The 21,895-nt window shown below is 42.6% G+C and overlaps 1 protein-coding gene across 7 annotated transcripts in view; it reads left to right on the top strand.

The window, feature by feature from the left end:
• Positions 1-21,895, top strand: part of Arhgap24 (Rho GTPase activating protein 24) — a 391,351-nt gene that overhangs the window by 337,248 nt on the left and 32,208 nt on the right. For 6 of the 7 annotated variants that reach the window (XM_075942976.1, XM_075942978.1, XM_075942975.1 and 3 more), the window contains 2 exons: positions 3,772-3,894; positions 19,039-19,246. In XM_075942976.1, the coding sequence (XP_075799091.1) occupies positions 3,772-3,894; positions 19,039-19,246 (331 nt within the window). Of the gene's footprint in view, positions 1-3,771; positions 3,895-9,290; positions 10,263-19,038; positions 19,247-21,895 lie in introns of those variants that run through there. The other variant, XM_075942982.1, reaches the window with a different exon arrangement.

Here is a 21,895-nt window from a genome sequence, read left to right as displayed (position 1 = left end):
GGAAAAAAAAATCTTTGTGTGTGGGTTAGCTAGCTTTCTGTGACTTTAGTGAAATACCTGAAATAAGCAATTTATTTGAAGGAAAGTTGTTGGTTTTTTTTCTCGTGGTTCCAAAGGTTCCATGCTTACATAACCCCAACCCACAGGCCTATAGTAAAGCTCTGTATCATGGCGAGGCACACATTGCACATGCTCAGTGAGAAACAAACAAGAGACAGATAGGCACAACAAAATGTCACTCTCAGCCATCTGTCCAACGGCTGAACTTCCTCCTGCTAGGTTCCTCTTCAGAATGATTCTAGCTCTGCCCAATAGTGCTACAGGCTAGCACCCCGCCTTCAGCCTTTTGGGTTACATTTAAAATAGAAACCAACCATGGCAGATTTTGAAACCTTCCACTCAATGAGCCAATCAAACATGTCCTAGGTTTGCGTTTTTAGAAGAGTGTAAGGGGCAGCAGTTCCTTTTGTCATCAAGAAGGTCCCAAGTGCAGGTCCTTGATTGCAAGCATGCATACGGGCTGCTGTAACTCTACCTTGGAACTGTACAAACGGTAATCAGATCCAGTATGTAATTTATTTGGGGGAATCTGTTTCGCTTTGAGAAGAGTAAAGCGAACAGGTGTGATTTTCAGAGCTCCGTGAAATGTGCAAACATTTGGTGTTACCTATGAGCAAACACAAGAGAATGACGTGACCTACTTAGCTCCTGTTGAATCACCAAGCCTTGCAATGGAGCGCTTGCAGTAAGCGTGACTGCCAACAGAAGTCATACCCTTAATACGTGTGCAGACCCCCTGGTGTATGTTAGAGTAGGTTTTCAAAAACTGAACTCGGCATGGATCCAGGCAAAGTGGAAGAATGGAGACTGTGTAGAATCCCAAGGCTTTGCGGTACAGTGTAAGGGGCACAGATATATGCATCCATATATTATGTCTGGATGTAAGGTAGTTCTCAAACTCGTGACTATTAAAACTCAATGTTGTTTTCAAATTTCACCTCTTGAAATAATTTTTGTTTCTAAATTGATTACATTAAGCATTAGGTACCATTAAAGAGAGATGACAACCAAAGCTGAACTTCACCTTTGTGGTTCGAAGTTTAAATTATGAACTTATTCATTTATGGAATAAAATATTGCTAAGTTGTGTTTGGAGATCTTTAATTGCATTGCCCCACAGGTGACTTGTAGCTGAAAGGTCATATATACTAGAGCGGAAGACATCTGTAGTCTTAGGAGGGGACCTGTTCATTAGCTTTCAGTAACCGGTCCTATCTTATCCCCACCCAGAGGGTGTGACCCCAGACCCATAGTGGCTGCCTGGAACCCCATGCATATGCTTCCTAAGCACACACACACTTACACTAATTAAGGTTCCACAAATTTAGTTCAGTAAGAAATGATTGATCAACAATAAGGAGAAAGTTGGTAGTGATATACTGAAGTAAATTCTTAGGATTTCAGGATTTGTTAATTTCTGGGATTTTCATGTAATTTTTTGAGGCCTCAGCAAATAACTGTATGACTCTCAGAAAATATGAACACTGGATAGTACATTCTTAATCTATGTGACGACTTAATCACATTTTTAGTAAGAAAGTGTGTGGTTTCCACCAAGACTTGTGGCAAAGGCTGTTCTAAAACATTCTTTTTCTTTGCTAATACACTGAGGAATCAAGACCTGTATCAATGCGTAGAACTCGGGCACGAGATTTCACAGCTGTGAGTGGTGGACTAAATGAGATTCAAGGTCAGACACACAGCACCCTTAGCAGAGATAAAGAATCAGATGAAAAGCCAGGACTACTGGCCAGTTGTGTTTATCAGGCGCGTGTCCCTCTGCTTCTGGGCTCTGCAGTCCCTGTCTGTCCTGCCCTTTCTCTGCCTGGGCTGAGAGCGACACAGCAGGAAATTGCTATCTGAGTTCACTGAGCATCCTTTAGGCAAAGGCAATAATTAAAATATTCTGATTTCAAAATGCTAATTTTTTTGGCTCCAAACAGTGGTATAAACAGATCAGAATGCAAAACAGATTCTTAGCACTGTGCAGGGCCGTTGGAGCATTATTTTATTTCGCCGTTTAGTTATTTCTGGCATCCGTATGTGATATGAGCATGCACGTTTGCTGAAGTGTGCTATATTCACAGGCATGTACATCATAAGGTTTACATGTGCCTCCTAGGTATAGTGGTATGGATGGAAAATAATGTTTAAGAGAATAATCCTTGTTACTGTTGTCTCCCTGGTAACAGGCAGTCAAATGAAATGCGTCACTCCTTCAAGGGTTTCCATTTCTATAGTCCAGTATTTTTATGGGCTTTTCGGTTTGTCCTCACAAACATCGACTCCTTGTTTATTTAAGAAGCATGGTAGTGTAGGGAAAGCTACTGGACATCCATCGAGCACATGTTGATACTGTTGTATGAGACGGAAAAGATGAGTTACTTGGCTGGCTGACTTAACTTCTGCTCGCCACACAGGACTTCCCAGCCAGGGCCACAAGCCAGGGAGGTCCTGTGGAATCCAGGACTCAGATGCCTCCACTTCACCTTTCACTGCAATGTGTGAATTAGTTTGGGTGTGAGAGGGGAGAGGCCAGAGGTGTCTTTTGTAACTGAAACCTACAAGCCTTTCTGAGAGGTCTTCCAGTCTACTTAGAATGAACTAACCAAATAAAACACTTGAATGTGGATTATTGATCCGGAGGCTGCAAGCTTAGAATGTTCAGTGAAAATTAAGTACTGATAGCTACAGAGCACCTGAACAGTAAGTATAACTTACTAGAATTCGGTGAAATACTAACTGCTTTTTAAGTTATTCACTTGTGCGCCTTAGGAATTATCACCCAGGACTGAAGCCCTACAGCTGTGTCACTAGCTAACATAGCTAAGGATGCTCAGAGCCCCATCTTTACATCTGACAGATCCTTAGGGTTCAGGGTCGGGTGCGGTCGCTCTTTCTCTACACACCTGAAAATTGCATTCCAGGGAAACTGAAGTACACGATAGGGTTTCTCAGGGATTAAATTGTGTGCTTTAGACTTTAGTTCTTTAAATCTGTTATTAGAGACTGTAAAGATTTTTCAGAGCATGAGGTGGGGGAAATAAAAGAGGGGCCACCCCTTCTGCCCTGAGGGCTTTTGAAATTTCCTACTCAGGTATCGGGGTCATTAGATATGTTTTGGCTTTTGTAGTAGACCAGGCATGCAAACAGTCCCCTCCCCCACTCCTTAAAGTGAGACCTTGAGGACTGAGTTCCCCCTGACCAACAAAGGCAAAGCAGAGGAACTGTAGGTCACCTATATTAACTGATTGCTCCCTTCCTAAGGTCCCACCCTGAACCAGGGACCTGCCAGAAAGACTTGGTGCTTCTGATGAAGTTCCAGGCACCTGTGGCCCACTACCCCCATCATCTCCTCCTTTCCTTTTGTCTCTGCCGTTTCTCCCTATTCAGCAGCTCTGTCTGTGAATGGACTGGATTATGAGTTACTGCAGGCCCATGGGTTGTTGCTAGGACAGAAAACCCCGAGCATTGTTTGGGGAATGGCATTTGTTCTCCTGCTTTCTCCTGGAAACATAAGAGCTTTTCCTTTTAAAGCAGCAGTCCCATCTCAGGTCAGCCAGCAGCTAAGGTAAATATTTCCCATTCATTCACCAGGCTGCAGGGCCTGCCTGCAGGAGGCCCAGCCCTTTGGGAAGCCCTCGAGGCTGGCAAGGAAAATTCGGCTCTCACTGGCTGAACTGTCCTTCCAATGTGCTTATGTTTCTGCAGGAGGTGACCGAGATCGGATGACAGCGAATCATGAGAGCTACCTCCTCATGGCGAGCACCCAGAATGATATGGAAGACTGGGTGAAGTCCATCCGCCGAGTCATATGGGGACCCTTCGGAGGAGGTGAGCAGAGTGTAGTCATAGAAAAGCAGAAGGTAGATGCGTCAACCTTTCCTCCAGCCGGCAGGGGGTCAGCTCCTGTGTCCAAATGGGTGAACGTTAATGTGAATAGTAAATTATTCAGCACCATTGCTGATGCATATCTAAATAACTCCTGGATTAATTAATTCAGATCGCCTGTCTGTAGGAACCAAACTTCTGTGAATATGTTGAATTCTAAAACGGAATAACTTCGTTTTTATTTTCGATTTTTCTCATTTTTGACTAACAGTAAGTGATTAGAGTATATATACAATCCCAGCAAAACAATGTTGAAAATGCAGAACACAGCAAATAAGCTAAAAGGAAATAAACTAAGTCAGATAGAATGAAAAGAGGAAGAAATTAAAGGTGATAATTTTATCCTTCAAGAAACAGGAGCTGGAATAACATAAATAGAAATGTTTTTTTAAGAAATAATAAAAGTATTTGTATACCACCAAGTGTATTTTCAATGAGGTATGATAATGTCTATTAAAAATGAATTATGTGAATATTAATGTAGTCAAAAATCAGGGTTTTTTTTTTTTGATTTTTCGAGACAGGGTTTCTCCGTAGCTTTTGGTTCCTGTCCTGAAACTAGCTCTTGTAGACCAAGCTGGCCTCGAACTCACAGAGGTCCACCTGCCTCTGCCTCCCGAGTGCTGGGATTAAAGGCGTGCGCCACCACCACCAGGCTCAGTTTTATTAACTCAAATTCACATTTAACCAGCCAAATATAATTTCCATGTTTTGCATTCATTTTTATAAATTGTCAGCACATTGAATTCTCAAAACCATTCTTTTCTATGAACATGACTGACCTCTTCGTATATTAGAATGATTTCCAAAGCAGTTTATAATGTGAAGTTGTTTAGGTTTTGATAAATGCTGAGCTTTGAGGATATATCAGTAGTAGAGTCTGTGTGTTTAACATGCTTGAGGGCCTGGGTTTGAGCCCCAGAGCGGAAACAAAGAAAGGGAGGCAAGACTACCATCTGTCCCAGCCTGTCCAGTAGCACCCTGACTTCCGGCTGCCAGCCCAGGGTGCTGAGGGAGTCATAGTACTAGCTTCGCTCCTACTCCGGTCTTCCTGGTATGGGAGTTCCTGCACTCACCCTGTTCATGAGCTAGCATGACAGTCTAAAATATTTGTAGACCCACAAATGGAGACTGCCCTCATCCAGAATTCCCCTTGGCATACATGAGAAATAAACGCACAACTGGTTCCAGTTTGGAGACTTGTGGGCACCCAGCAAATGTGACTTCTCAGAGTTCCTATTGCTTCCTCTTCTCTCTCATCAGATTGCTGAGGCCCCCGAGTCCAGGAGGAGCCTTAATATCAGCTTAGGGGGAATGTTTTAGAGTGACTATATCAAACGTGTCCATGTTCCTTTTCTTTCTTTCTTCTGTCTGTCTTCTCAAGAAAGATGGGTAAAGTTGGTGACCACAGACACTGCTATCAGCCTAGAATCGAAAGAGATGATTCCAATAGAAACACCAACAGTCCATGAATCTCCAAGTCTATGAGCCTGAAAGGGATACTCCAGCTCTCCACGATCTTATGTAATTTATACACGTTAGGCTTCTACATGTATGTGCATGCGTGTGCTGGTATATAACAAACAGGCAAACATGGAGGTCGGAGACGGACCTTAGGGTATCTTCGTTTCTCACCCCCAGTGTCAGTCCTTGAGGCAGGGGTCTCTGCACCTGGAGCTTACTGCTTCAGCTAAACTGGCTGGTCCGTGAGCCTCGTGACCCGCCTGACTCTGCCCCCAGCACTGCTGTTATGGCTGCCTAGTGCCTCACATGCCCCGACAAGGGCTCTGGGCATCTGGACTCAGGCCCTCAGGCTTGTGCAGTAAGCACTGCATCCACAGCTCGACCCCCACCACGTCAGTGACTTTCACAAATACATGGTTCAAGTTTTTGAATGAATGAATGAATGAATTTGTTCCCATGTTTGATTTTTATTTTGTATTTCCTTGTGACCTTTTCGGATCATTAGGTCTGGTTGCCTCACCGTTGCCCACTTCTGCTACTCTTCTGCCTTCTGTGCTCTCTGACACTCCCAACACACGACCTGAAAGCCTCCTTAGTACCACTCTATGGGCTCCTCTGCCCGCATACTCCATGTAAATGTACACACAGGAAAGTGGTTGGCACCTAGCAGTGTTGAGGATTCACAGTTCCTTATGTATTCTAGATATTGATCCCTTGTATACAACTCGTCTCTCACCTCTCAGATATTCTCCCACTCTGTAGGCTGTTTTCACTGGTGATAACTCATATATATATATATGTGTGTGTGTGTGTGTGTGTGTGTGTGCGCACGTGTGTGCACGCGCGTGTGTTTGTGTGTGTTCTAGCATAAGTCATTCACAATAATAAACAACAATCCCTCAAAGAATGAATTTCTCAGGTTCTCCTTTTTAAGTCTTAAGGAATTATAGGATAAGCTTGAAAACACTAACTTAACTTTCACAAACTGTTCACTGATTCCTCTCAGTGTTAAAACCAGTGCATACGTAAATGCGGTGCAGAGAACCGAGCAGACTGGAGTCTTTGCTAGATCACGGTTGTTATGGTTCTCACCCTGGACCCTGCATTTCAAATGCAGTGCCGAGAACCGAGCAGACTGGAGTCTTTGCTAGATCACGGTTGTTGCTGTTCTCACCCTGGACCCTGCATTTCAAATGCTCGCACTAATTCCATGACCATGGGCTGAAATTTGAAGAAAGTTCTAAATTTTAGGTGTAAACAATACACATATATGATTAAAAATGTTGTTTATTTCATGTTTTGAAATTCCAGTTATCCTTGCATTAAAAGTAAGTTTTCCATTATTTAGCTTATTTTAAAGTCATTGTTTAGTTCTGCTTACTGTTCTGTGGATTAGGTTCTGAGGCCCAGAGTAGGTGGGTGACTGTCAAGTTCCAAAGCACCAGGAAAATTCATTTCTTCCTCTGATTGATAGGATAATAATATTATCTGGTCCTTCTACTGTGGTAAACACAAGTTCATGCCTTATTTATAATAGATATTGAAAATACATCAAACAAAAATTTTAATATAAGATCGTTTTAGTTAAAATAGTTTTTTAGATGTTTAAAAATATGGTTTCTGTGAGTTCGAGACCAGCCTGGTCTACAAGAGCTAGTTCCAGGACAGGCTCCAAAACCACAGAGAAACCCTGTCTCGAAAAACCAAAAAAAAAAAAAAAATCTGAATTGACACCAGGAAATTAAATGTGTGTGTGTGTGTGTGTGTGTGTGTGTGTGTGTGTGTGTATGTGTGTGAAGAAGCACCTATCTTTGCATGAATACATAAGTTTGTGAGTGGCCATGCACCTGGACTAAAATGCTTCAGTACCAAACTGAAAGGCCACGTTCCACAGTGGCCTGAAGATCCCTGGGGAGCTTTTCTGGTGCCTCACTCTCCTAGCAACAAAAAACTGAGGAGAGAGAAGGTGTAGGGCTCTTCGTCAAAGGAAGCCAATCATTTTACACCTATCCAGCTAAGTAAAGCAAACCACCTGGACCGCAGAACAGACTAACCGCTCAGCCGGGAAAGGAAACTTCAGCACTGATTCTAGATCTCCCAAACTGGGCGATGCGCTTAAAGTTCCATGACCAGTTCCTCCTGTTCACGACTTAACAACGTGGGGGAAGAAACAGTGTGGGCTTTAAAGTTAATAAGTTAATCAGGAGAGAGAGAGGGTTTGAGTGTGGGCCTGTGTGGGTGTGAGTGTGTGTGGGTGTGGCAGCCTGTAGAAGGTGGGGGCTTTGCATAAGGTGAGTGTTCAGGCCTGTCTGTGTCTGTATGGCATGTGTGCGTGTGTAAGTGTGAGGCTGTGTGAGTGTGTAGACCTGTGTGTGGTGTGAGTGTGTGTGTGTGTGTGCATGGGGGGTCTGTAATTCTGTGAGTTGTGAGTCTATGGGGGGGTGTATTTGTGACTATGTGGAGGATGTGTGTGTATGTGTGTTGGGGAGGGGCTGTGTATGTGGTATGTATGAGTGTGTGTGAGTATGCGTGAGTGTGTATCAGTAATAATTAAAAAGAAGCATAGATAATTTGGAGGGGAGTAGGAGTTGAACACAAGAATTGAAATGGGGAGAGGTAAAAATGATATAAAAAGAGTACTCATGCATGAAATTCTCAAAAAAATTCATAGAAACAAGTAAACCACAAAATTGGGTTCTTAAAGTGCTCAACTGTGGAAATGTTTAGTTTTAGTTATTTTTTATTTGTTTTTTGTTTTATTTTTAATATGTATATGTAGGGTGTCTCATACACACATATACATAATACATGCATGCATACATGCATTCAGACATACATGTATATTGAGTATAGGTTTCCAGAGATCGGAGGCACCAGATGACTCTCAAATTAAGTCTATAATTCTTGCAAACTGTCCAGCATGGGTTCTGGGGACCAAACTTCCCTCTGCTGGAGCAGCGTGCACTCTAAACCACAGAGCCATCTCTTCAGCCCCTTGCTTGTTCTGTAAATTGAATTTTGTTCCAGTTGATTTTGAGTCAGTGTTCATGCAGGGGACCAATAAGACTTTCAAGGGAGTACTTAGTCTGCTTTGTGGCTTCCAGTCACCTAGAGTGAACACACACACACACACACACACACACACACACACACACACACACACTTCACCTCCCTGGCTGTGTCACAGACCGGCAAAGCCACACTGGGCAGTGATGCTGCTCTGGAGGCTACCTTTCTCATACAACTCAGAGGTAGGGGAAGCTCTGCTGAGGGACTGAGGAGGAATGAGAGGCCGGGGGTCAGCTAGGGTTAAAGCACCAGCATTCCAGGTCTGCTTAGGGAGCAGCCAGTGGATGAATGATTAACCCAGAGAGTAAATTATTCAGTGACCAGGACTGAAAGCAGGGGAGGACACGGGTGAGGGGCAACAGCTTGCAGGAGCTGCTGCTCAGACCGAACCCTGGAAGTGGATGCATTTCCATCTTGCATGAGTTGGTTTGTTTTTTGCGGTTGTACCTGCAGGCTCATGGCCACCAAAACTAACTTTTATAAACACATAAAATGTATCAATATGTAATGTGACTTAAGGATATGCGTTTTGCTATAGCATCCGCAAATAGATTGAACTACATAGGGTCTGAATGAGGAAACGTAAAAATCTCGTGTGGGAAGAGAGTGTGAGTGAGCACGCAGAAATCCCCCACTACTGTTTTGTGTAGGGGTTGAGCCAGGCAGCAGAGAAGGTGCTGAGTCAGGCAAGAGTTGTGAGGTCACTGCAGAGTCAAAAAAAAAAAAATTAAAAGGTTTCACGGGGCGCAAGGCATCCTCTCTCCCTCCCTCCCCTCACGATGAGACTGCACCTGCTTAGTCTGACCAGCGGGCACTGGAGGCGGCAGCGGCCACAGCTGTGACTCGGCAGCAGCAGCCCTGCCAGCTCCCGCCCAGCTCTCATTGAGAAAAGGGAACCGGAGCAGGAGGGGGGAGGAGAGCTCCCTGCAAAGCCGCCTCGGAACAGCCAAGGAGACTCCTAGAATGGGCACCGGACTCTTCTGACGTGGCGACTCCATGGGGAGCTGGAAGACAGAAGAGGAAAGGGAGACGCCTGCAGAGAGCATCAAAGGCTGAGGGGTACCATAAAAGGAACTGGGGAGTCCTCTGCAAGGAATTGTCATGCACTGGAATGCATTCTGGAGAAGGTGCCAAGGATTTCTTCCCTTTTCCCTGAGATGAAAGGAGCCAGCTGGGACTGTCCTGAAGTACTCCCGAGGGGCCTTTTGTCATTGTTCCTCTTCCCCTATGCACAGGGCTGACCTTTCCAGAGGACTTTCTGTCCAGCTGAGAAGATAGTTCTTAATAAACAAAACGAAACAATTCCTGCCTGCCGTGTGACGGTAGTCGCAGCTTGCTTGCTGCAATTCTTTTTCTGTGACATTTTGGAATGTCTGCAGAAACTTAAAAAAACAAAAACAAACAGCATCAACAGCAAAAAAGATCCTCAAAACCCCCCGAATTGGGCAAAAGAAAAAGAAGTGGTGTATTTTGTTTTATTTCTTACCAAAAAGGAGTAAATGAGAGGTTACCTTAACTCAGGACTTGGACGATCAAAACCCACCCGGGAGTGCTAGGGACCAGCACTTGAGACTTGACACCTAAGCAAGCATGAGAGGAGTGCCCATGGGCTTCTGCACAGAGGCAGGGTTTAAGGAAGCCTGAGCTGATCTCCCAACCTGGGGCCTGTATGATGCCTGAAGACCGAAATTCGGGGGGACGCCCCTCAGGTGCATCAACTCCTTTCATCCCCAAAACAACATACAGAAGAATCAAACGGTGCTTTAGTTTCCGGAAAGGTCGGTAGACGGTACCCTAATGTCCTTCTAACTCATGTCTGAATGTCTGTCTCTTAGCGCCAGCTTTCAGGTCTGTGAGGATCAGGCGGGGCGCGGGGAGGGGGGCGCGGGGGGGGGGAAGCATTGGAAACGGAGGGCTTAGCGCTGGGTAAGACATTGCTTGCCTGGGTTGATTGTTCAAGGCTCCTATAGATCTGTGTGTTGCTGTCTGTGAAGGGTAGGTGGGGCTTAAACACAGTGGTCCTGTAAGGATCACCTTGACAGAGAGGGAACAGAGCAAATCTGAAGAGAGGGGGCAGAGTTCTCCTGGGCCCTTCCCACATCTAAACCCAGCATTCTGGTTCTGATCACTGGAAAGGGGTCCCTTGCAAAACGTTCTGAGTCCTACCCCTTTGGATTTCCAAATGACTCCGTGTGCAGCCTCACTAGCATGCTGAGAAAGTCTGGACCATCAGGTTCTCTGTGGTGACTCCCATTGGCTAGAAATTGGAATCACCTTGACTTTCCACATATATTATTGGAAAAGGGCAAATGTGGGTATAATTAACTATAATCAACAATACAAACTAATGCATTTCTGAATTGTATTGTTTTCAGGTGCTAGTGAAATAAATGTTCTCAGAAAAAAAGTTTATGTGTATTTTTTAAAATTTTGTTTGCCTTAATTTGAGAGCAATAGAGTGGAGGAAGATGTCCAATGGAAAGTAAGCGATTGTAAATGTACCACCACTGATTCGTCAGCCGCAGAGCTGAATGAGATGTAGGACCATTATGTTCCTCTTTTGAAGTCGGCCACATCTTCGTTATAATCCCCTACGTAGCAGTCACCCAAAAATGAGGAAATATGAAAATTAAATACAGAGGGAACTTAGTAAGAAATACTCCTTTTGGGTCTTTCTCTTTGAGCAATGACCATGGTTACGTGCTATCAGCAAGGTGTTTGCTCGTGTTCCAAGTTCACCCATAAGATATTAAATGAGAAACACATAATGTTAGCTCTCAAGTTTTAAATATCTGTGAGCATCTCATGGCTACTGCCCAACTACATCACTGATAGAGAAATTGAAACATACAGAAACTGAGAGAGGCTCAAGAGCTAATATTCAAAGGCCATGCCCCTTGGGTTATAGCTTCTCAGCTCTTTGAAAGTAATTGGAGATATTTGGAGTACTGTTTATGTGTCTCAAACAAAGCAAGGCAGTTTTCACCCTTTCTTCCTCCCCTCCTCCTGGATGTGTAGACCGTAGATGTGTGGGAATGCCTGCAAGCCTGCTGTGTGTTTGCGCCTTCTTCTATGTTTCCTTAAATACAAAGGGAAAGGCAGCCTCTGAGGAGAAAGTCCCCCACAGGCTGGCACAGGCAGAAGGAGGAACGTCCTGATACTATGTTTCTACAGCTGTCTTTTCCTTAGGAAGTCTTCCTGGTCTAGGGAATGTTCAATATTGGAGTCAAGGACCGAGAGATAGTGCCCTTCCACAGTGCTGTGTTCTGCGTTCTGTTAGAAGCAAGGAGGGAGCATGCAGCCCCTCCCTGTCTGATTCCTTGTCCGCATAACCGCAGTTCTGCACTGGGGCTCATAGAGGAAGGTCCTCAGCTGCTGTAGCTGCACTGTTGCCAGGCTAGCGTGCTGCACTAATCTGTCACCCCTGCATTATAGCCTGGGGTGTAGGGACTGCACATCTTTACTGAAATTTTGATGCTAAGAAGAATTACTTCCCTCTCGATCCCGGACTCCAAACTGTGTCACCTTAAGGAAAGTTTGGCTTTGTGCTTTACTGACTGTGCTCACCTGTTTCCCACGGTGGACCCCGCTTTCTGGGCTGCCCGCACACCCACTTGTCATTTCCCCAAAGAAACAAGCCGAGTGTGTGAAGCTAAGAAAGCACCCAGGAAAAGCAAAAGCATTGAGGCTGCTGTTTTCCTGATCCACAAATAAGTTTTTAACTGTTATCGTGGGTAGACCATGAGAAAGAGAGACTCACTGGATCTCAGCAGCTTTAGAACGACTGCCAGAACGAAGGGTAGAGTGGGGGATCTTTGTAGGTGCCAGCCCTGAGCTGTGCAGCCCAGCCACTTCTCAGAGGGCTTTTCTTCAGACCTGCTCCGGCCTTCACTGCCCTTTCATTTTTTTCAAGAACTAATTTAGGTCACTGAAAATGTTCCCTCCGCGGGTTTTCACAAACCTAACATCTACTAGTCGGGAAGTGGGGGATTGTGGTATTTGGAATTTGTATGTTGGTAAAAGAAAACTATAATGTAGTTTTAACCTATTCATTTTTAAACTTTGATATTTCATCATGACTTCATATTAAGAACTATTTTCTCTGCAATTAAAAACTAAAGTAAAATTTTAACTTCTGAGTTTAAGCTTAATTTAGTCAAAGGTGTCCCTTTCTTGGAGATAAGTTACTAGTTGCCCAGCGGCTATTCATAGAATGTGGCACATTATATATAAACACTTAGAACATCTGGGGTTTGCTTTGGGGTCCTTCAAACCCCACCTTAGGCCTCTGCACTTTTCTTGCTTGGGTCTGCAATGCTCTTTCTTCACAAGGACAGCCATGGCCTCCCCGTCTGTCACACCCTTCATAGATTCCTACATCAAAGTCTGTTCCATAAAGCACTGCCTGATCCCTATTCCTTCATTGTGCTCTCAAGCCTTGTTCCACCACCCAGAACTGCTATGTCCTACTGCCCACAGGAGTAATTCATACTTTACATAATCATCAACACAGTCTAACCAGTTCCACCGGTTACCAAGAGATAGCCCCCCAGCTTCCCAGGCTAACCCATGTTAGTTAGTATGTGTTCTTCCTACTGAACACATACTTGACACCTCCTCTTGCCTTTTCATTTTGTGTCCTCCACCATGGTGCTCCTCCTGCGTTCAAACTTCCTCTTTGTTCAAGACATGGATGGCTCTCACTTCACACTTCTTGCTATTCAGCCTTGTGTTTTATACGAGCTTCTTCTTGGAAACTGTATCTTTATATGTGTGTGTGTGTACATACTCCTTAAGCAGCACATATTTAGTACACACTGTTCGCTTTATTTCCATCCAAAGTGAGGTGATAGGTCTATCAGTTAATATTCAAAATGTATTGTGAGCTGAGTGGCTGTATATAGCCTGGTATTTATAAACACTTAGAGCATTACAGTGCTTTCTGCATTCTCCTGTTAGTCTGTAAGCAATTTGAGTTAAAATACAATGACTTCATATGTTTGGAGATACAGCCAAAATTATCTTCAGAAAATGAATGTTGTTTACATTATAATCATGTTTTTGGAAGTTGATTTGTCCCATCCAAATACCATTGTCCGGACACATATAGTTTTAACTTGTATTGTCTGTAAATGAGTGGCATTTTTTGGAGTCCCCAGCAAGCGATGCTGCGGATGTAAGAAAGACAGACTGCGTGCTTCAAGTTAGGATCTTGCAGACTCCCTAGGGAAAATGGAATAATGAATGCCAACCTGGGATAAGTATTGTACCAAGTGTTATATGGAGCCTCAGCTGCTTGGGAATAAAGGTTGACTTCCCAGCTCATCTGGATAACAGAGAATGACTTAACCTACATGAGACTGAGTTTTTCCTTCAATGATTCTAAGGGAACATGCAGCTCACTTGTGAAAAACACCTGAGCTGAATTAGTAAAAGAGAGAGGAAGAAAGACCTTCAGAGTCACACGGACCTTTATCTGTAACCTACATAGGCTTCTTTATTAAACATGGGGCCTGAGACAGGCCACCTGGTGTCTTTTGGCTACAGAAGATTCTGGTGAAGCACATCCTTGAAGCACATGTAAATCTTCTGGCTTGATTCCTGGATGTAAATGATGCTGTCTATAATTGCTGTTCTCTTCTGAGGCCGGGACCACTGTGTCAGGCTTCTCATCCTGGAACACTTTCCTCATTTTTCCAAGTCTTTATTTCCTCTTCCTTTCCTCCTTCTGATCACATGATTGCACTCACTGACTGCTCATTGCTACGAATCTTATCTCTTAGATTTAGCACTCTTGCGAGAATTATTTTTTTGAACTAGGAAGCTGGTGAGAGACAGAAGTAAGCCTTGGCCGGCTTTCCTTGTTCTGAGCTAAAATAGTCATCTTTTATTTTGTCTTATCCATTTAGGAAGCGTGAATGTTTATTGAAAGCTTTCACAGCCCCAGCGATAGCAGGATTTGTCTGCTAGCAGAGCTTTAGTTAACAGGGGAACCAGAACATTTTTTTTCCTCTTTGCTAAGCATATGATCTGGTGACCAGATGGGACAGAAACTCTACAATAACCAATAGCAAAGACCTGGAGCAACAATTAGGAAGTTTAATGTGTTTGTTTCACTCGAAAACAAGGACTGTTCTATCTTTATGGCTTTTAATAGAAATTTGGCAGCACATCTCATTTCATTTTGTGTAGTTGTTCATTTGTTTTGTTTAATTAGGAAGATGACATGTTTTGGTTTCATGCATGCATAGTTCATTCTGCAAATGTTTGTGCAGGACTTTAGTCTCATCCGTGCTGAGCTTATACTCCAGGAATCTGAAGCAGCGTATGTCCATGGGGATGCTGATGGATATGCTGAGCAATACAAATTTGAAAATCCAAAATCTGAGATGTTCTAGTGGCAACACGATTCCACTGTAGAAACTTCAATACCATGAAACTCTCTCAAGCACAGAATTATTTAAAACACTACCTAAAATATAGCTAGTTTATGTGTATAGATGTATGGAGACATTGGTGAACTCTCTTGCTAAAGTATCTCATTATGTTTGCAGATAGCCTCAAATTTAAAAATATCTGAAATCAGAACCATTATGGTCCACAAATTTTTTTATTCTCAGTATTCTGAACCCCTTTCCCCTTAGTGTGGTGAGACAGAGTGAGATTGGAGAGTTGGAAATAGAGGGCTTCTTTCCCACCCTCTTTTCGGCAGTTATCCACCCTAAGTACTGTATAAGAAAAGGAGCCCATGTGACTCTGAGATCCCTCAGCTGTGAGAAATTAGACTTCACCGTTGGCTGACTTGGTCACCTTTCGACAAATTCTTTGGTAAGGCATCCGTAAAACGGCAGTGGAGGTGGTGCCTGCCTCCTGGGCGCTGTGAGATGAGATGGGAGAATGTAGATAAATGCCTGGTAAAACGCCTGACCTAGAAATTATGCTTACGTCTAAGACTTTAAGTTTTCTGAAAATGAAGGCGCATGACAAGTGTGGTTAAAGGGGAGGATGGCTGACACTTGGGGATAGCCGAAAGTTCTACAGAGGATGATCTGAATAGGAGGTCACTTCCACTTTGACATTGCAGCTCTGACCTGAACAAATTATTGAATCTCTCTGAGCCCATTTCCCCGCACATGAATAGGGAATGTAGTAGTTCTAAATATCTCATGGAAATTAAAGAATATACATCAAGGACTTAGTATATGATATATAATAAATGTTCCTTGCTATTCTTTGTAAGGAGAATCTTATTTTAATGTAAAGACAAGCCTCCATACTCAAAGAAGTCAAAGGTAGACCAGATCTCCCGGTAGCATCTCCTGAACCAGTGAGAAAAGAAGTTGTGAGAGCTTGAAGACATGGTTTTATTCTATTGTTGAGTGAAACTCCATCCTGAGAGAGTAGTTCACACTTGTAGTGCACTTGGGAGGTGAATGGGAACAGCTTTCCTGAAGTGTCTCCAGATTAGGAGAGAAAGCCTTTGTTGTGCGTGTATCAAGACGTATCTAATGTCTAGAGTAAAACCACAGACACAGAAGTTTACTCTTCAATATTGACACTTGGTGTTTAAATCACCTAGCAGTGCCATGAAAGACTATTTTCTGAATTTTGACAAAATACCATCAAAGCATCAAACTTAACATTTGTTTTCAAAGAAGCCCACAGGGAAATAAAGACCATACGTTTGCTCAAGAGTAGTCTGCAAACCTAGAATAGCTCCAAAGGAATCACACCAATGGGTTAAAAGTTTGCTTTGTTGCAACTTATAGAAAATGTGGGGCTAAAGATTTAATGTCACTTTGAACAAATGCAGACTTGTTTTTCTCATATTTAAAAACTATCTGGAGGAAAGTACTGCTGGGGTTAGGTTCAGCATTTTTTTTAAGTGAAATAATAATTATTAACTTAAAGTCATATACTCAGGGGCCTGGGAGATGGTTAACAAGTTTGCTGTACAAGCACAAGGACCAGAGTTCAGATCCCCAGAAACTCATATAAATGCTGGATAGGCATGCAGCCCATCTGTGATTCCAGCCTCAAAAAACAGAAAAAGATGATTCCAGAGCATGGTGGCAGCAAGGCCAGCAATATCGGTGAGCTCTGAGCTTGACCGAGAGACCCTGCCTGTAATGAATAAGGTGTAAGAAAAAAAATACAAGGAAACACTTAAGGTCATTGGCTTGAAAATATTAATTTTCTCTGCTTAAGATGATTAAAGCAAAAAGAACAAAACCAGAAAACAGAAAAGAGCAGTGACATCAAGCTATAAAAGTTTTACATAGAAAATAATAGAGTGTCAGGCCAAGAGTGCAGAATAGGAGATGATATTATATAGGGTACATTTGAAAAAGGGATTCACACTGCACACACAGAAAACTGCATTGCAAAATAAGTATATTTCTGATGGGGTCTAAACATTTGTAGATAGTTCTTAAAAGAAACAAGGACTAAATACCAGTAGGTATGCATGAAAAGGCTCAATATCATTTATCATCAGGAAATGCAAAGCGAAACCATAATCATTTCACTCCAGTAAAAACAATTGTATCAAAAATCCACAAAAGTTCTGATCAAATGGCAGGAAAGTGTAGCTAAAATCTAGTGCAGTTATTATGATAGTCAAGAGGTTTCTCGAAAAGTTAAAAATAAAGCCACCATACAATGTATCAGTCTATCCAACAGAAATAAGCGTTTTGAAGAAATATTAGTATGCCCATGTATATTGTAGTCCCTTAACTATAGTGAAACCACCAATGTCTATCAACTAGTTAATAAAAAAAAACAGTAGTACAAGCAGAAAGGACTACTGCTTAGCCACACAACATGAAATCTTGCTTTTCACAAAACGATGGATGGAACTGGAAACAATTATGTTAAATGAAACAAAACAACACAGGAAGTCCAGTATTATATGAGATCATTCATGTACAGAATCCAAAACTGTTGATCTCTCAGATGTCAAGAATACAATGGTGAATACCAGAAGTTAAAAAGACTTGGAAGGAACAAGTAATAGAGAGGCTGGTGAATTATACTGTGTTATTGCTGGATAGAAGCAAGATGTCTGGTATGCCGCTGAGTTTAGGTGGCAGTCACCAGAAAAAAGAATAGAATCAGACAGGTGGTAGTGGTGCATGCCTTAATCCCAACACTCGAGAGGCAGAGGCAAAGGCAGGTGGAACTCTGAGTTCAAGGACACCCTGGTCTACAGAGTGAGTTCTGGGTCAACCAGGGATACACAGAGAAATCCTGTGTAAAAAAAAAAAATAAACAAACAAACAAATAAATAAAAAGAACAAACCCTGAAGAAAGGATTTCATGTTTTCAACCTAAAAGAATGCCAACTGTTTGAGAAAATCCACACATTTTGTTTAAACATTGAATAGTATGTGCATGTATTAAACCATCACATGGTACCCTATAAATATGAATACCTTTACATTTTTGTATTAGTTTAATATTAATTTTTAAAAATTCACATCTAACAAGCAAATCCTGGTTATCCAGTTCATTAGTTATTTTTGGTAATTCTTAATCCTGTGAATGTTGTAATTCATTGCTTCTCATGGCCAACACCAGTTACCACTGCTACCCAGGGTCTGTTGCCTTCCTTTTAATAGCTGTGCCTGATACTTCTCCACTCCTAACTCATTAGAAAAGGCAAAAGCAGGAAGGAGTTAGTTCCTTGATGAGTCTATCTAGAACCCTTCTCACACAGAAAACCAGCTATCCACAGGCGCTTCTCACCCCTTCTCAGGCTGTGGTATAAGATGTGGCTGCCTTGCTGCAAGAGAAATGGGAGACGTGTTTATTTCCTGGCTTCTAAAGTTGAAATGCCAAGAGAAAACAGGAGCGCGAATGGTTGCTGAATTATTGAACAGTGTTTGCCACACCATTATCCAGGAACTGCTCATTCTAAATACAACAAAGGAAGCTGTGTCACTCTGTCATGACGGGCTGCCATGCCCACTGCCCCTGAAAATGCCACTTCTGATTCTTCTTTCATAAAATCAGCATGTGAACTCCATTTTTGTTAGATGTGGCACAAGATAAAGAATTCGTTTGTGTATTGGTACCATTTCCAGCCAGGCTAATACTCTGGTAGTAAGATGTTTTATTGTTTGGAATGTGATGATTCTGCAATTGTGAGTCTGTAAATAAATGCGTTATATAACAGATGGGAGAAGACCATCTGTTGTTATTGAATCCCCGGCTTAATAGCTGCTGAATATTCTCCCACTCCTCCGGGGACTTGCACAATCTTAGCACATAGCATTTACTTTTCTTCCTTCTCCTTTCAGGAAACTCATATGAGTTTTCAGTTTCCTATTTTATCTAAGCAAAGAATACCCCCAGAAGGGTTGGCAGAGGGAAACCCGGTCCACTGGACAAGTGAATGCAGTGAACTTGGTTGTATACCAATGGGAAATAGCAAACCTCAGATACTTGTGACTGTTCCAAGCTGTGTCCTTTACAGTGGGTTTGAAAGGAAGACAGCAGTGAATGAGAGGAAAATGGGAATCTCGGGTTTACTTCCATCTTTTCTTTTTCCAGGTATTTTTGGACAGAAACTGGAAGACACCGTCCGATACGAGAAGAGATATGGGAACCGGCTGGCGCCTCTGCTGGTGGAGCAGTGTGTGGACTTCATCCGACAGCGGGGCCTGAAGGAAGAGGGCCTCTTCCGACTGCCAGGCCAGGCCAACCTTGTCAAGGAGCTTCAGGATGCATTCGACTGTGGAGAGAAGCCCGCCTTTGACAGGTACGTCAGACAGGTCACCATCCCTCAAGAGACACTCAGACTGGACAAAGCAATGTCCTGGCTGAGTGTCTAGCGACTGATGTGGCAGATATGAGGAGAGCAAAGTATTAAATTTGACAGCACGATTTTGAATTCATTTTTCCAAGTAACAAAGGAAAAATTGTGGAACACCCAGTGTTGTTCCCTGCCACTCACTTTGCCTCACCTGCAACAGTATTACTCACGCTTGACCTCCATCCTAGAATTCCAACTGTATTGAACTTTTGTTTTGGGAGGTTAGTCTATTGTATGTCTTTTAAAATGTTTTTTTTTTCTTTCAGTTAAGGGATGTTTTAAAAAGTGATAGAGATGTTAGGAATATAATTTCAATGATAATATCATATTTAAGAATGTATAGCTCTGCCTTAGTCTGCAATATATTCGGAAAGTCAGAAGTAAAGAATTGTAAAATTTGATAGTGAAGCTTCCAGACAAGAAACTATTAAGTATCCTTCACTGTTGATATTTTTTAAATGATCTCCATCTTTTACTTTAACATTTAATGGAAAAATAATCTTTTATCTTAATATCATTTGCATTATACAGCAGAAAATTTTGCATTCTGAAAGCTGAAACATGCCCATTTAGTCATACATATATGAAGACGGAATTTCCCCACTAGTACCTTCTGTAATCACCCCTTGGCCTCACACTAATGCCACTAGACACAGCTCCAGGGGACAGAAAGACAAGACATTAACACCTGTGGTAAGGGGCGGGTCACCGAGAGGGTGTAGGGTGTTCTCACTGAGAAGACAAGCCATGCTCACTGCAGCACTCAAAAGCCTTTACTGTCCTGCCAGCAAAGGTCTAATGATGATCACAGAGCTGACGGTGTGGACAAGGCATCCACTCCAGTATCAACCACAGTGTGCGTCGGTATGGTGTAGACGGAAGCTTCTGTCCTGCCAGCAAAGGTCTAATGATGATCACAGAGCTGACGGTGTGGACAAGGCATCCACTCCAGTATCATCAACCACAGTGTGCTTCTGACGGTGTGGACAAGGCATCCACTCCAGTATCAACCACAGTGTGCGTCGGTATGGTGTAGACGGAAGCTTCTGTCCTGCCCAGTCCCACAGCCATGTGCTATGCCATAGTCCCCCTAAAATAACTGAACTTACTATGATCTTCAAAACAATAATTATTCTTTTAAAGATGTATTTTTAATTATGTGTAGGCATGTGTATCTGTGTAAGAGAATATACGGATGTGAGTTTGGGCACACGTGAAGTTCAAAAGAGCATGCATGTAAGATGCCCTGTAGTTGGAGGTACAGGCAGTTATGAGCTACCCATCATGGATGCTAGAAACCAAACTCTGGTACTCTGAAAAAACAGGATATGCTCTTAAGTGCTCCCTTTAAACGGGTTTATCACTAGAGGTGAAGTATATACGCGAAGAAAACCTTAAATATAGAATTGTTTATTATTGATTTTTACAATAGTAAATCTATTCTTCCCAACAGATGATGAATGAAATAATGGTTCACTTGGAACAAATATATTATGCAGACCTTAAAAATTGGAAAAAATACTAATTTCATATTAACACACTTCATTAAGTTTCTGTTGCTACAACAATGTCGGAGATAACACACTTCAAAAGAAGGCTGCTGTGGTGCTCTCACTTTGGAGGTGTCAGTCTGGGATGGGATGATGCCTCATAATCCTGAGATAAGACGCGTGTGGTGATGGGGAGGGCAGGGCAGGGCACAGCTGTCCATCTCACGGCTGACACACAAGAGGGAGAGAAGGGCGGGTCAAGTTCCCCAGTCCCTTTCAAGGGCACACTCCATTGATAAGATTTCACTCTAGACCCTACCATCCAAAGTTTCCATGGCCTCCAAATAACAAGACAGAGTGTTTGGAGGCATGTGTCTTCAATTCCCCAAAATAGTACATAGTGGCAAATGGGAAAACAAATTTGATTGAAACCCTTCCTTTTCACAAAGGTTTTATAGATAACTTATAAAATGTTTTATTAATATTTTATGGTTTATTTAACTTTATTTTATGTGCATTGGTGTGAAGGTGTCAGATCCCCTGCAACTGGATCTTCAGACAGTTGTGAGCTGCCATGTGGGTGCTGGGAATTGAACCCTGGTCCTCTGGAAGAGCAGTCAGTGCTCTTAACCACTGAGCCATCTCTCCAGCCCCTAACTTATAAAATGTTACATGTGCCCTCTGAGAGAGAAATATTAAGTGTGAAGATAAATAAATGATTTCAAAACTAGCATCAGAGGACAGATTTCAAGAGTGTCCATATGCTATGTCTAAGAAGTCGGTGTCTTCCTCTCTCCTCTGAAGATGAGGAGCAGTTATATAGAGAGTCACAGCCACACCACAAAGATTGCAGTTCAGCTGGAGGAAGTGTACATTTTTAGCACTGATTTGCGAGGAATCTGATGTAGTAGGCTGTTATGTGATGGAAAAAGCACCTTCCTCTGCACTGGACTTCATAAGAAAATAATGAATTTCATATCCTTTTCAAATATTTTTCTAAGGGCTTTACACATACCTGCTGGTAAGATTATGGCATATTCTAGAAAATAATTTTGCCATGATATGATAGCTAATATTATTTGCCAGCATAATGTGATTTAGAATT

The sequence above is a fragment of the Microtus pennsylvanicus genome, chromosome 12, assembly GCF_037038515.1.
Source record: "Microtus pennsylvanicus isolate mMicPen1 chromosome 12, mMicPen1.hap1, whole genome shotgun sequence".
Classification (NCBI taxonomy): Eukaryota; Metazoa; Chordata; class Mammalia; order Rodentia; family Cricetidae; genus Microtus; species Microtus pennsylvanicus.
The sequence above is the reverse complement of the archived record's forward strand: the minus strand, read 5'-3'. Positions and strand labels throughout refer to the sequence as shown.